Source organism: Crotalus tigris, unplaced genomic scaffold (genome assembly GCF_016545835.1).
Source record: "Crotalus tigris isolate CLP2741 ecotype Arizona unplaced genomic scaffold, ASM1654583v1 scf7180000018368.3068619, whole genome shotgun sequence".
Classification (NCBI taxonomy): Eukaryota; Metazoa; Chordata; class Lepidosauria; order Squamata; family Viperidae; genus Crotalus; species Crotalus tigris.
In genome coordinates, this window is record NW_024096968.1 from 2,332,000 (window position 1) to 2,348,084 (window position 16,085).

The window sequence follows — 16,085 nt, forward strand, 5'->3', positions numbered from 1 at the left end:
TTAATTGCGAAGTCGTGTCCGACCCATCGTGACCCCATGGTCCTCCAGGTCTTCCTGTCCTCTACCATCTTCTGGAGTCCATTTAAATTCACACCTACTGCTTCAGTGACTCCATCCAGCCATCTCATTCTCTGTTGTCCCCTTCTTCTATTGCCCTCAATCTTTCCCAGCATTAGGCTCTTCTCCAGTGAGTCCTTCCTTCTCATTAGGTGGCCAAAGTATTTGAGTTTCAACTTCAGGATCTGGTCTTCTAAAGAGCAGTCGGGGTTGATCTCTTCTAGGACTGACCAGTTTGAACGCCTTGCAGTCCAAGGGACTCGCAGGAGTCTTCTCCAGCACCATAGTTCAAAGGCCTCAATTCTTTGGGGCTCAGCCTTTCTTATGGTCCAACTTTCACAGCCATACATTGAAACTGGGAAAACCATGGCCTGGACTATACGCACTTTTGTTAGCAGGGTGATGTCTCTGCTTTTTAGTATGCTGTCTAGATTTGCCATAGCTTTCCTCCCCAGGAGCAAGCATCTTTTAATTTCTTGGCTGCAGTCCCCATCTGAGGTGATCTTGGAGCCCAGAAAAATAAAATCTGTCACTACCTCCATTTCTTCCCCATCTATTTGCCAGGAATTGAGAGGGCCGGATGCCATGATTTTGGTTTTCTTAATGTTGAGTTTCAAGCCAACTTTTGCACTCTCCTTCTTCACGTGCATCAAGAGGCTCTTTAGTTCCTCTTCACTTTCTGCATTAGAGTGGTATCATCTGCATATCTTAGGTTGTTGATATTTCTCCCGGCAATCTTAATTCCAACTTTTGATTCATCTAGCCCTGCCTTTCTCATGATGTGCTCTGCATATAAGTTAAATAGGCAGGGCGACAGTATACAGCCTTGCCGGACTCCTTTTCCAATTTTGAACCAATCAGTGGTTCCGTGTCCAGTCTCACTGTTGCTTCTTGACCCGCATATAGGTTTCTCAAGAGACAAATGAGATGGTCTGGTACTCCCATTTCTTTAAGAACTTGCCACAATTTGTTGTGATCCACACAATCAAAGGCTTTTGCATAGTCAATGAAGCAGAAGTAGATGTTTTTCTGGAACTCCCTAGCTTTCTCCATGATCCAGCGTATGTTGGCAATTTGATCTCTAGTTCCTCTGCCTCTTCGAAATCCTGCCTGTACTTCTGGTAGTTCTCGATATATATATATATATATATATATACATACACACATTTATATATATATACATACATACACACACACACACACACACAGTATATTCTGATTAATAGGAAGAATTTCAGACACTTACTTAGGAGCATGAACAGTAAGACTTCCAAAGCGTGCTCTACCAGTTTTATCTGTTTTATGCAGCATATCTGGAGGAATAATCTGGAAAAAAATATTTTCTTTTTATGAGAAAATATTGCTAAAGCTAACTAAATAACATTTTTTCATATATATTCTTGACTTCTCAGTAAAATGTAATATTCTCAAGATGACTTATTATGAACATGTTCTATTGTTTTTTTCCTCTATTTGTATTTTTGTATCAGTTTTATATATTTGATATGCTCAATTGACTTAATCAATAAAGTTTTATCTATTGAATCAAATAATTCTGCAGAAAGAAATAAGAGGTCATGGGAAATAAACTTTAGGAGACTATATGGGCAATCAAACTCTATGGTTGCAGATGGAATGGGATAACTTGCCATGGCCATCTTGCCTTGGCCATCTTGTCCTGGCCGACTCACCCCGATCAACTTGCTGTGGGACAACGTGATGCGACCAACCCGCTTCATTGAAGAAATGGTGGAATAGAATAATTAAAGAAAGGATGTTAAAGGAGGGACAAAACGAAATGTGAAAAAAATTAAAATAATGTTGAAGAAACAGTGGCGGATAACAGTAAAGTTATCTTGTGTTGATTTATCTTGCAGCGAGTTGTGGCGAGTTGTCTGGGGTGAGCCAGCTGCAGCAAGCTGGCCGCGAGGAGTCATCCTAGGGCTGGTTCCAGAAGTTCCCCATTTCTGCAGAACCACAGTTTGTTGGTTCCAGCCTTTCTGTCATTAGAAGAGAGTGGAAGGACAACTAGCAACAGTATGTAAATTGAGGCTGTCAATTTCCTCCCTCTTTATTAAACTAAAGAACTTGCTGACTACAGTATAGATTGTGACAACACTATCTGGCACATATATTAATAAGAATAATAATCCAAGTATAAATTAACAATCTTCAAGTGGCAATGTATCTATCCAAAATATTCTGAATATGTTGTAAATATTTTGTATAATAATGTATGATAGGATCCCAAAGTATTTAAAGCAAATAAGAATTATTTTTAAGATAATTGAGTTTAAAGTTATAGAGTGCTCCGAAATGGAATGTAAATTTACTAAATGAATAAGGAAGTTGTAATGGGAAGACCAAGTTTCACTTACTTTTATATTACTATGTTTTGAAAGTGTGATTGTGATATTAGATTCAGCAGATGGATTATTCCACTGATCACAGAGCTGGATTATAATAGCCTTTGGTAATTCTTTGCCATTAATTACAGATATAGGCTAGAAAAAAAAACAAAGATTATTATTTAGAATTATGTAGAATACATAGCATGATATACTGTTTCATTAATTACTTGTAAATATAAATCAAATTACAAGTTTTGTTTCAGTGTTCACTTTTATACTTGATAATCTGTCAAACTTTCAAGCATAATTAATAAACTCTTCACCTCTCAAGTTTTATAGATTCGCAAAATCAATTGTTAGCGTAGCATCATTTGGTATTATATCATATGGCATTGACTTACCTTCTCTGGTTCTATCCAGTCCTGAAGAACTAATTTAGCTGGAGGGCCAGCAATCAATTTTAACTTCATGTAATCAGAAAAATCACGCCAAGCAACATGTAGTTCTTTAACTTCTGGTCGGCCTGGTTCAAACATAATTCCTTTGACAGAAATAGTTTGTGTATTTTGCTATAAAAATATGTAATAAGAGATAAAGGAAACTTAATAGGATTTTATGGGGGGAAATGAGCTGATTGTAAAAGCATAGCAAGAATATACTTATTGCATATTTCAGGCAACTGACTGAAAAATCTAATGCTAAATTTGGCCCAGGAATTACGTATGTTGACAAGAGTTATAATCTGTTTCACAGATATTTGGATCAATGTCTAGTGACAAATATATCATTCTACATACAGTGATGCTCAGGAGTTTGTGAATCTTTTAAAATATTCAGTATTTTTATATAAATGTGACCTGAAATGTGATTGGTTTTCTACAAAGTCCTAAAAGTAGATAAAGAGAACCCAATTAACACAATTTAGGGAATAATAAAATAGTTTTCCTAGATGGCATTCTAGCCATCTCTTAATATTCATCTAGCTGTAATAAGTCTATTACTGTTGTTCAGAGATGTGGTCATTATGTGAGTCATCACATGATCAAGTGAGTTGTCACACCCATTTGATGAACTTTATAGCTATTGTTTTTCAGTGAATCATAGTTGTTGTGTGAGTCCAGTTTTTTCCTCATTGACTATGCTTGTTGGAAGCTGGATGGGACAGTTACAAATGGTGATCATATATTCCTGGAATACTGTAACTGTCATAAATGCATGCCGGCTGCATTTATGATCACATCACTGCCGGGTGCTATGAGTATAAGGAACAGTTGCAAAATACTTTTTTCAGTACTGTCATAACTTAGAATGGCTGCTAAATGAATGATTGTAGGTCAAGAACTACTTGTAAGCTGCTTTAGGGATAGCGATTTAAACTCCTCTCCCTACTTCTTTAAAACAAAAAAATATTTTAATGGATATAAATGCTATATAATGTGGGGCATTAAAAATACCTGCCAAAAAGTTTTCAAATATGATTTATCCAGACCATTCCCAGAAATCTTCAAGTCAGCCATACAAGATGATGTCAGGGACTTAATCTGATTTCCATGCTGATCTGTAATCATTATCTCTTTTATATAAAAAAAAGTACAAGTTATGAATATACTGTAGAGCACATTAGAGTTACAAAACAGATTAAAATATTACATATTTATAATATGTTATTGCAAACTACATTCTACATAAAACTTAAGTCCTCCTTGATGCTAAATACAACAGTAGTTTGATTTCATGCTTATTCAAGATCTGAAATGGGCTTAATGCTTCAGTCTATGCAAACAAAATTACAATGTAATATTCTATCTCATAGTCTAAATGTAACAGAAGTCTAGAATCTTACCCATCATACCATTAATGCAAATCTAACAGCACTGAATCGAATCAGAATGTGGGCCAAATGTAAATGTAGATTTACTTTGCACAACAGGGATATATTCAAACTCAAATCTCCTGAGAACTGTCTAAGTAAATAAAAGCAGCAGGGCTGCAGTTGGTGAATATATAAAGCTGCTGAAGATTGCCATGGTACTAGCATGGTGTTAATTAAAAGTGTTAAGAGTTACACATACATACCAATTTCATCTTGCAGCTTTTCACCCATTTTTATTATATCTGATCCTTTAATTTTGCATTTGATAAGTTTTGGCTCATCAGCAAGTGGTCTAGTGAAATAAACAGTGAGAGGTTAATATACTTATTTTAAGGAAGTAGTGATAAATTTCATATTATTCATACTTTGTACAATTATCTTTACTGGGATTTGAGTAGTGACATTTGCAGAAAGGGAGTGGGGGGAGGGAGAAATGACAGAACATATATTGTGATGTTGTAATGCAAACTCCACCCCTTGTATACTTTGCATGTGACACTCTGCTACAAATACAAAAGAACAGACCATGCATTCTGTTGTCATGATACATGTTTTGTTATTTTGGCATTATTGTGACTACATGGAAGTTTTGAGCTTCTTCATCCGAATAATTGCAAACATTACAATGGAGTAAATTACATATCAATGTGGGACTAATCCATAATCCTGTGCTTTCTGTTAAAGCATCTCTTTTCCTCCTCCTAAAGTGAACTTGTGGCTTGAGACCCAAAAAGATTCTGTGCTTTAAAAGTAGAATACTTTCTACTTATCAGGCACAATCTTCCAGGCTACACTGATCGTCCTCCTGAACACTGATCTTTTCCAGAAAAGACTGCAAACAGCAATCACATGATTGTGGAGGCAGTTGGCAACTGGTTGTAAATGTGAGCAGGCAGCCAAGCACCCCAAATGTGGTGATGTGGGCAGGTGTGACATTTATATATGTTAATATATAGAATGTTTTCTTAATATTCATACTGTATGTCTGTATAAACAAAAGGCATAGTTGGCAATAACAGTATTTTGTCCAGCAGGAAAAGCTACAGTTTCATTACTGAAACATGATTGAAGAAAAAGTACAAACCTGACCACAAATGAAGTTGACAAAGACACATGCTCATCATTGAAGGTAAGTAGACAACAGCTTTCATCGTTTACAGATGTTGGAACTTTCACATTAGGTAGCAATCCTTTGATCAGTTGTTTGCTATTAAACTTTGGACTCCAGCTTATCTAAGATAAAAAATGCTTTTAATACTAGAAAAATAACATTTTCCCTGTTCTTATGTATTTTTTTTTTACCGGAAATCCATGAACCCCTGACTGTTAATGACTGAACTAAAACTGCTTCAATTTAATATAAGCAAATATATTTTATTGGGGCTATTTCTGAATATCCAAAAACTATGCACATTCAACTCTAAATAAGTGTAATGTTCCCAATCTAATGCTTTCATGGTAGGCCATAAAAACTGTTTGAAATAATTAACGAAAAGTATTTTTCAAGAAAGGTGAACCATTTCATAGTCCATGTGTTTCTTTACTATAGCAATTAAAGTCGTCTGCTCATAAAGTGTGCAAAAAAATCATATATACAAAATATAACCCCAAGTACAATGTATTGCAGTAATCCAAGTGAAAGATGACAAAAGGCATGAATGACTGTGAATGGCTACCACATGTTCTTCATGTAGGAATTGGGAGTTTAAGGAATTTTCAGGTTAGGGGTGCATGAGGAAGGTGTAAGGATGTGAGTAGGTACATGAGGGCTTAAGGGAGGCACGGGGAGTATCAGGGAAGGTGTGCAGGAGTGTGTAATGGCTAGAGTGGAACTGGTCTACCTGATCTCCAGTGGCCAATGGAGGAAGCAGTCTACCTGGCCTCTGGAAGCTAGGAAGGACTGATCTACCAAATATCTGGATAGTGATGCAGCAACATGGCAGTGCTGAAGCAACCAAACTTTTGCCACATTTTAATTCCACAGGAGTCATGGATTCTGGATTTTGAATGCATTCTGTAAATTAGCCCATCTGAGGAACCTTCATCCAAAAGTTGTTGACCTATGATGCACTGCTTCCCCCAGTTAAAGGCTAGTGGGTGATATCAAGATCAGAAATGCAAATATGCTTCAGATCTGGAATTAATATCCTCTCAGTACCTGCTGATTGTGCCTTAAAGCTGCTGAGCTTTTGGAGGTTTACAGATACCACAGAGACTCATAGAATTATGCATCCAAGGTCAAAAGGAGGGGGAAAATGCAACCTTATAAGGAGATGGGGGAGGGGGGAATAGGCATCAGTTTTCCTTACTCATCCCATAAAGTAACGTTGAAAACCTATGTTTCTGCTGAACTGCAGTAAATTGAAAAAAGGTTTGTTTTTGGACTTCAAAAAAGCATGTCCTTTTAAGCATATCCCTAATAGTCAGCTTTCGATATTCTTTAAAGACTAGCTCTTCATATTCCATAGTAACATTTAAGAATGAGCATTTCAGAAATTTGAACAAAAGTAGAGTTTTCTAAGATCTATATGTGGACAAAAAAGAGAGCAAGCTGAGCTGCTATTTTTTTTCTTTCCTCGAAGTTTCACAAATATTAATTCATTACAAAAGATATACCGTATATTCCGGCGTATAAGGCGACCCGGTGTATAAGATGACCCCCAACTTTGGCGCCGAGTCGCATGCCTAGAAAGTCATCTTATACGCCGGAAACTACCGTTATTTCCGGCATATAAGACGACTAAGCGTATAAGACGACCCCCAACTTCGGCGCTGATTTTAACGCTTGCAAAAGTTGTCTTATACACCGGAAAGTACGGTAGTCAGCCTAAGTAATTGTTCCACAGTCTATTTTGCTTAGAAAATTTAGAGCTATTAATTAAACAAATTAATAAGAACATCTCTAGACACATTTCCATAATTACATTCACATGAGATGTCCATACTTACTTTAAATTTTTCAGCTAGAGCTGGAGTTATTATGATTTCTTTTTCTCCCTCATCATACATATGGAAAGTAAGATTTTTTAGCACATCACCTGCAACGTGGTTAATTTCTTCCTGGTTTCGAATCTGAATAACTTTTTTTTCTTCAGTGCAATAAACCTGCAGTCTTGCAGCATAGCTACTAGGAAGCAGTTTAATGATTTTGGATACTGGGGGCACATTTTTACAACTCTAGCAATAAAAACAAAAAGAAATACCACAAGGAAAAACAAATTGACTTTTCAAAGCTGTATAACAATATTTTACCTCATTAAACCTAATTAATAATAGTTATTACACTAAGAATATTTACAATATTAAAATAAAATATAATCTATATAAATAAAAATGTAAATGTTTGTTTGTTCAAAATCTTAAATTTCTGAAAGTTCTTCACCGATTGCTTTGAAATTTTGACATGTTGCATTCGAATACGCGCATTTTTATGTACCTATATTATATAGATGTCACACCTGTGACAGGTAAAAACATGCTTTTTTGGAAAAACAGCGCCATCTGTTGGACATAATCTCTATATCTGCACACACAATGGAACAACAAAAAATATTGTATACCCACAAGCATTGTGAAATTAAACATATTACAAACGTGTGCTTTCTCTTTTCTTTCTTTTCCATTTAACCACACTGAGCCACAGCAATGCGTGGCTGGGTACAGCTAGTTTAATATAAAATCTATATAATGTATCAAAATACAACTAAGAAACCACTACTTTGGGGTTTTTTAAATATGCTGTTCCTAACAGCATCAGTTACAATTGCTATGGTTATATGCTTTTCTTCCAAAAGAAAAAATAATAAATTTTATTTTTAAAAATAAAGATTAAGTTTTTTATATAATATTTTATTGAAATTTAAAATTACAAAGATAAAAATACTATAAACAAGAAAAAATATAGAAAGTACAAAAACATACCCACACAATGATATAAAAAGAATTAACTTCCTCTTTTATCCAAACAATTATAAACATTTTTAATACCGTATATGCCGGTGTATAAGACGACTTCTGCAAGTGCTAAAATCGGCGCCAAAGATGGGGGTCGTCTTATACGCCGAGTCGTCTTATACGCCAGAAATACTGGTAGTTTCCGGCGTATAAGACGATGTTCTAGGAATGCGACTCGGCGACAAAGACAGGGGTCGTCTTATACGCCGGGTCGCCTTGTACGCCGGCATATACGGTAGCTTAATATCTATTTCAATCAAAACTCTCTTCATTTCATAACTCATCTTTTATCTATTGGCAAATAATAAAAATCTTTCAATCTTAAATCAGCAAAAGTCCATGTCTAATATATATAAACAAATCTTTAAAACCTCATCATTCAAACGTAATTAAGTAAAATTCCACTGATTATTAGAAACAACAAATTGAAAATATTAATATTTACTCCCTTCAACTGAGGTTCCACAAATTAATTTATCATCTTCTCTTCATCTCTACTCAATTATAATATCATAACTTATTATTTCTTCTAAAAATACAACAAAACATTCTTCTTCCTATATCTTCCCCATAAAAACAATTTTAATATCTCAATATTAAGTCCTAGTCAAGAAAAACCATTTAAAAACTGTTAGAAAAGAGGCGAAACGTATCCTGCAGTTTAATCTTGACCAAATAGGCCCACTTTGTAAATCTTAGTTTTAGAGATCTGGATTATTCCTTTTAGTTAATGTCCAAATTGTTGGTTTCTTCTCTCTTTTGCTTTTCTCAGGAATTCCTTCAAGATAAAACCTCTCTTTTGCAAATCAGAAGTAAGAAAGTTATTCAAGTCACTTTTCTGAGTTAAAATATAGGTATCAAAGTTGTTTTTTGATATAGGTATTTGGGTCTGTTTTTTAACTATTGAAACCTCAGCCAGTTTCGTTAGTTGGTCTTATATAACATTCTCACATCCATTCATTTTAAATCATATCTAAAACAGACTGATTTTCGGTTATATTAATTTCAATGTCTTCTTTTAAGATCATTTTTATTGTATCTGACAGTCTAAAGCAGGCATGTCAAACTGCCGGCCCATGGGCAAAACCACACCCACCCCATTGCTGGCAATGGGGAAAAAGTTGCAATACGTCGCACGACATCATGTGATGTCGTGAGTTTGAATGCTTGGTCTAAAGAGTATGTTTGGGGTACATTGTTGCCAAGTATTCTTAAATTCCAGGGTCAAAATATTTTTCTCCATTCTATATTAGTGGGAATTCTCTTTTAACTATAATCTTTAATTATTTCTAATTGCATCCATAACCAGTCTTCAAGTTCTCCTCTTATGTTTTTCTCTCATCCAAATTTCTCAGGAAAGGATTTCTTACACTAAAACTTAGATCCTCATATAGTTTAATAGGATTTTATACAAACAACAAGCAATATTCTAACTTTTCCAATGTCTTATTTCCACTCAATCTGACCTCTTGTTCCAGTTAATTTTTCCCTAAAATCAACATTCTAATTGCCTTTAACTGCTTAATTCCAAATTTTAAAAAGGTTTTTCTTTTAAACTTATATAAATTGTTCACTGCGGGTTGGAGAAATATCACCCAGTAAAATAAAACTTATACTTTTGGAAGTTCTTAATGTCCAAAAAGTAATTTATAAGCTACTTCCAATAAAAGCGATTTAGAAGAGTGGTGAACAAACACAGCATCCTTATAAAAGGCTCCAACCACAGCTTAGGCAAAGCTGTCTCTTCTGACTCTCGGAGCTCTTATACCTGCTGGAAATTGCTAATTTGCTGGCCTGTCACATGGAGCATCTATAAGGAGCCTGTGGCTGATCCCAAGTTGTTTCTTTCTCCAGAGAGAAATTCAGGGAGCTAGTTCCTTTACCAGCTTTACTTTCTACTGCAATCATCTGCTTGGCTAAAAGTGAAGCCATCTTAGTCTGCCATACTCCCCGAAACTCTCAAAATTACATTTTTTGGTTTTAGCACTTCTTTTTGTTATGGTTGCAATGTTCATCCAATCTAATAAGAGATTTAGCTATAAAAATCTTGCCTTATTAAATTTACTGGTAAACTGAAATAATGTTCACGTGCAATTTACTAGCTGTTGCTCCCTATTATAAAAGCCATGACTGAGATGAAACTTGTAGATATATGCTTGTACAAAATTACCGTAACTGAATTCAAGATTCAAAGATTTTTGTTTCAGCTGTTAATACAACTTGTTCTTTAATATATTAGGGACTAGTCTAAGAAATTACATATATTTGTTCCCCATGATTTTCGTGTCTGAATACCACCTATAATCTTAAAAGAAATTAAAATATCCACAACAAAGACTATTTTATGCTTTATCAGCTTTTTTTTTATTGAAAATTTTTAAAAGTTTTTACAAATAAGGAGAAAAAAAAATAAAAAAACAAAAAACCCTACCCAACCACCCCAACCCTCCCAGTCCATCCCCCCCACCTTCCCAGAGCTGAATATAGGCTTGATTAAAATTTCTAAAAATCTTAAAAAAAATTAAAAAAATATAAACCATTAATATATCTAAATACATTACCTAAGCTTATAAGATAATTAACAATAATATATATGTAAAAAAAAACATAAATATTAAAAAGAAGAGAAAAAAAATTACTTAAAAAGAAAGAGAATAAGAGAAAAAAGAAAGAAGAAAAGATATATATATATATAAAGAAGTAAAATAAGATGAGATAACAATAAAAAATATAAGAAAAGAGAAGAGAAAAAAGAAAAAAAATACAATCTATAAAATATTAAAATTTATATATAGGTTATTGAAAAACTAAGTAATATTTTTTTATATCCAACTTATGTTGTATAAAATCTATCCATTTTTCCCATACCGCAAAAAACTTCTCTTGCGATTGATCCTTTAAAAAAGCCGAAATCTTTGCCATTTCCGCCAAATAAGAAACTTTAAAAAACCATTCTTGCAAGGTAGGCAAAGATTCCTTCTTCCAGTATTGCCCTACTAACAACCTTGCGGCTGTGATTAAATTTAACATCAGTATAACCTCCTTAACATCACAATCAGTAACAATACCCAACAAAAACAATTGTGGGGTAAATTTTACCCTCCTTCTAAAAATTCTTTGAATATTCCACCATATCTTAATCCAAAAAGCTTTTATATTTTTACACGACCACCAAATATGATAATAAGTAGCATCCAAACAACCACATCTCCAACATTTAGGCTGTAAGTCAGGATACATATGAGACATTTTTTGTGGATCAAGGTGCCATCTATAAAACATTTTGTATGCTTTATCAGCTTAACAAAGACTATGCTTTATCAGCTTTTTTTTTTTTTAAAAAAAAAAAACACCTCACATAGGCCAAAAGCATTGACAGTAAACAGAGAAAAGAGTATTCAAGGGTTCTAGAGCCCTGGAGAGAAGAGGGAGATTATCTTTAACTTACTGGTATTTCAATTCTTGCTTTAAGTATTTGAACTTTCTTTATATTTTGAATGTGCAGAGCTGGTCCAGTTAATTCATTTTTGCCAGTATTGCTGCAATCTGCAGTATATACAGGAAGGCCTGGAACTCCAAAAAACTAATATAATCAAGAATAATTTCAATTAAGGTTATGGCCCATTCAAGTCACAAGATAGCATAGATGTCTTAGAACAAAATCTTAAAACAGACTACAAATATGAAGTAGCAATGGTTTATTCCTATAAAAAGATGACATTCCTAATAAATACATATGCTATGGGTTATTAACATAAAACTCTAGCCACAATATCAACATCTACATTCTAGAGTTGAAATCACAGAATATTTCCATACTGTTATTTTCAGCAATATAAACAATTATATTTGAGAGCCATTGCCTACCGTGCACTGAACATGTAGTTTTGATTGGGCTGTTATGTTGCCCACTTCATCCAATACTTCAACATGCAAAGATAAAGCTGTTTTATTCTCAAGTGTCAAGACATCAGAATCTGTTTTTACATTTAGTTGCCAAGGAAGGCCTGTTGGAGGTTAGAAACTGACATTTAACTTGTTGCTACCAGCATTAAAAGGGTTACCTTGAGGTAAGATGAGTGTCCAATAAATGTTATAAATAAATAAAAATGTTAAAAAACAAACTAACAAGGAAACTTTGAAAATATCAATTTTTAAAATTATATTCAGGCCATAAACAATACAATATAAACTACAGACTAGATATGCAAGCCAATGCAGTTAATCCTCTATTTTTATTTTTCCAGTAATAATTTTTATATGATAACTTAAAGTTAAAAAGACATTTTACATTTTCATTTTTATATATTTTAGTAAAGTTAATGTTTAAATTATATTTGGTGTTACTCTATTTTGCCAAAGCAAATTAGGGAGATGATTGTTTTCCATTGCCGTATACTTTAAAGCCATGAGGAAATACTATAGAAACTTTTTTTTCTTTCATACTAACAAATAAAACTGTAGGCTGTGAGTTCTTGTTATATCTCACACCAGAGTTAAGAGGAACGACACCAGGTAAACACATCTTCTCAGCAATTAGCTTGTGGCAACAATAATTACAAAATAGCCATACCAAGGCAGAAAGGTGAGTCCGGGGTCTATAAAAACCAGCGGTCTTCTGGGACAGGAGAGATGAGATCCCCAACTTTTCAACCTAGAGCAGTGGTTCTCAACCTGTGGATCGGGACCCCATTTGGGGTCCAACGACCATTTCATGGGGATCGCCAAACAATGCAGTCTGCCATTTTCCCCCTTTTTCTTTAGCTGTGCTACTCCCTTTTATTCTATTGGCTTTTGAAAGCCAATAGAATAGACTCTCTTAAATAGAGTCTAATTGTATTGGCTTTCAAAAGCCAATAGGAATTGTCCAGGCTGTCTCTGCCCTGCTGAGCCCGCCAAAAGTCCCATTCTGCAAACAGTGCTGCACCAGTTGAGTAGTCCTCGACTTACAACCGGTTGGGGGTCGCAGCATTAAAAAGGTTGAGAACCACTGACCTAGAGGTTCAGCCCTGCTTCTAAAACTGGGAATTATAGAGGATGTTCTACTACATTCTGCTGTCTTTTTCATGCTTTCGAATAGAATGGGACTATTGAGAATATCCCATACACAGTGCTTTGGAGGAAACTACATGAAAATTCCTAGGCTGTAAACTGTGCTAAAAGCTTACAGCCAAAAAGATGGCAGCAGTGGCAAAACATTTATATTTTGTGAAAGAGCATGCTGAATGCTCATTGGTATTAGTTCACTTCAAATTGTCATATAAAATAACTGGAACATTTTAGGGACCATTTGAAAATAAAAAGACCTCTTTTAGTGAATGTTACCAATTCCATTTTTTTTTAAAAAAATGCTAATATAGTGTTTAAGCATTCCAGAGTTCTATATGGTTCAACATTTTCTAGTCCTTTCTCTCACAGTAAACCTGAACAAAGATAAAGCTTCTCATTGCCCAGACATTGTCAAAGGCAAGTTTTTCAAAAAGTAAAAAAGAATCTGAAGGTTTAAGTCCAAAATACATGTGTATGTGAGATCTAGTAAGTGTTGACTCCTAGCTGTTGCCTGGACAAATCCCTAAGGTTTACTTGACAAAATTTAGGATTTTCTTTTTATCTCCTTCCTTGAGTTGAAAAAGAGTGACTAGCTTTGTGCCTACAGCAGGATTAGAACTCACAGCCCATCCATCAGTTTCTGCCTGATACCTTTAATACCATACCAAACTGACTCTCCTCTAAAATCCTTACACTTATTTTTTTCCTAAAATATGACAAATCAGACTCTCAGTTTTTTCATATTCAATTTATTCTCTTGAAATTCAGTACAGCTTTTTGTGCTATGTTCATGTTAATTGGCCAGGAAAACAAAACCACAAAACCATTGATCTGATCTATGCCAAAATTGGATTCTAATGTATCTAAAATGTATTTCTCTTTGTAAATCATTAATGTCATTTTCAACCCATGCTTTCATACATTTCAAATATTTTACTTACCTGGGAGAAGTTTAATTTTCAAAACTTGAGATTCTTCCTTTAGACCAGGAAGAGTGATCTTTAGACTAAAATTCTATTGAAATGATAAGATATAATAATAATTAAACACTTGTCTATCTCAGGTCCTTGGGAAACATATGAAATCCAGTATAAATATTTAACTGATTATGCAACCAACAACAATACAACTGTGTTTGACTATTTACTACTTATAGTGAATATTCTTAAAAAGCAATTACGTAAGCATATGTTTGCATCTTTACTTGTAGTACATATTACTGAATACCCGCAACTATTGAATAGAGATTTTTTAGCTCCTTCCAAACTCTGCTTCAAATTATATTCAGATTATCCCATCATTTGAAAGGCATGCCACTACTTTAGATTCATAATTTATCAAAATCAGTTTAACTGAACAGGTATGCAAACAGCTTTAAATGCTTTAGTAATAGAATAAAATAGAATAAAAGGTTTGTTGTGATAGCTGCAAATTCTATTTTAAAACTACCCATTAATTAGATAATTAAAAAAAATCATTTTGTATTGAAAAAGATTAGCTTACCTTGCCTTGGTAATTATTTACAAGGCCTGAAGCAATTATGCCTTTAATGACACAATTTGGTCTTCTTGTTATTTCTTCATACTGTAATGTTAGACCACTACAAAATAAAACTTAAAATCAATGGAGATCAATAACAGTTGCAATTTTAATTTTAGTTATCATTTATGAGATAAATGGTTATATTTCAGTAAGAATTTTCTCTCTCTAATTCCTCTGAGAGACTAATCTCTGAGAGACCAAATAGCATGTGTGAGAGATATAGTCCTCACAATCTGTATTGTGTTATAGGTAATGAAAGGTAAAAATGAGAAAAAAAAGTGTCTGGCTTTGTAGTGGCTGGAAGTTTTAACCCTTCAATTCGTCTTTTTGAGAAACAGACAAATCTCACAAGACATAAACAAATAAAAGCTTTATTTTAAAAGAAGATACTATAAAAACATATTAAATTTTAAACACTCAAAATGTAAACATTCAGTGTTGAATGATTGAACTGCAATTTGATAAAAGAGAAAAAGAAAAATCTCATATGACAATATAATGTCTGAATAGACCACAAGATGGCAATAATACATTACAAATAGGATTTCTCTTAATTATACTTATTCTTGATTTATTTGGAGACTTTGCAAAAGTGATTCTGTATGGCTTAGTCTTATTAGAACAAGAATATTTTGTAGAGAAAAATGATAAATTTTCTGAAACATGACTGAAACATTCTTATGGTACTGGAGAAACATTCATATCATTAATAGTGGGAAGGACCTTTGAGCTGTCCCTCCTCCCCCCGCATCAATTCATAATGCATGGGAGAAAGCAATGATAAACCACTCCTGTACTTTTACCAAGAAAACTACATAGATAGAAAATACAAAATGATGGACAATGTACTGCTGGTATGATGTGCCCCTCAGATTAGATAGCACTCAACATCCTACTGAGGAAGAGCTGAGGATTTTTTTGAGTACTCATGGTATTATATAAGTTACATATAAGTTCCATATAAGAAAAAAAAATCTGAAGTTAACAAAGATAGAATTGCAGTAGGAATGTACAATTTGAAAAGCATGAATACAGAAAAGCTCAACACAGTAAAAGATGAAATGAAATGACTATAAATTGATATCTTAGGTATCAGTGAGTTCAGATGGACTCGGATGAGACACTTTCAGTCAGTTTTTAATCAGGACATGAAAAACAAAGAAGAAATAGTGTTGCTTTTATAGTTACGAAGGAAATAGCAAGAATAGTACTTAGCTACAGTAGTCAATGACTGAATAATATTGGTTCGTTTTCTAGGG

General features: G+C 34.0%; 1 protein-coding gene across 4 annotated transcripts in view; it reads right to left on the reverse strand.

The window, feature by feature from the left end:
• The window catches only part of SMCHD1 (structural maintenance of chromosomes flexible hinge domain containing 1), a 92,414-nt gene that overhangs the window by 32,990 nt on the left and 43,339 nt on the right, over window positions 1–16,085 (reverse strand). For all 4 annotated transcript variants that reach the window (XM_039351032.1, XM_039351030.1, XM_039351031.1 and 1 more), the window contains exons 21-31: window positions 14,788–14,884; window positions 14,226–14,298; window positions 12,103–12,242; window positions 11,684–11,818; window positions 7,231–7,458; window positions 5,366–5,514; window positions 4,485–4,573; window positions 3,863–3,981; window positions 2,810–2,977; window positions 2,436–2,561; window positions 1,304–1,383 (exon numbers count right to left, since the gene is read on the reverse strand). In XM_039351032.1, the coding sequence (XP_039206966.1) occupies window positions 1,304–1,383; window positions 2,436–2,561; window positions 2,810–2,977; window positions 3,863–3,981; window positions 4,485–4,573; window positions 5,366–5,514; window positions 7,231–7,458; window positions 11,684–11,818; window positions 12,103–12,242; window positions 14,226–14,298; window positions 14,788–14,884 (1,404 nt within the window). The remainder of the gene's footprint in view (window positions 1–1,303; window positions 1,384–2,435; window positions 2,562–2,809; window positions 2,978–3,862; window positions 3,982–4,484; window positions 4,574–5,365; window positions 5,515–7,230; window positions 7,459–11,683; window positions 11,819–12,102; window positions 12,243–14,225; window positions 14,299–14,787; window positions 14,885–16,085) is intronic.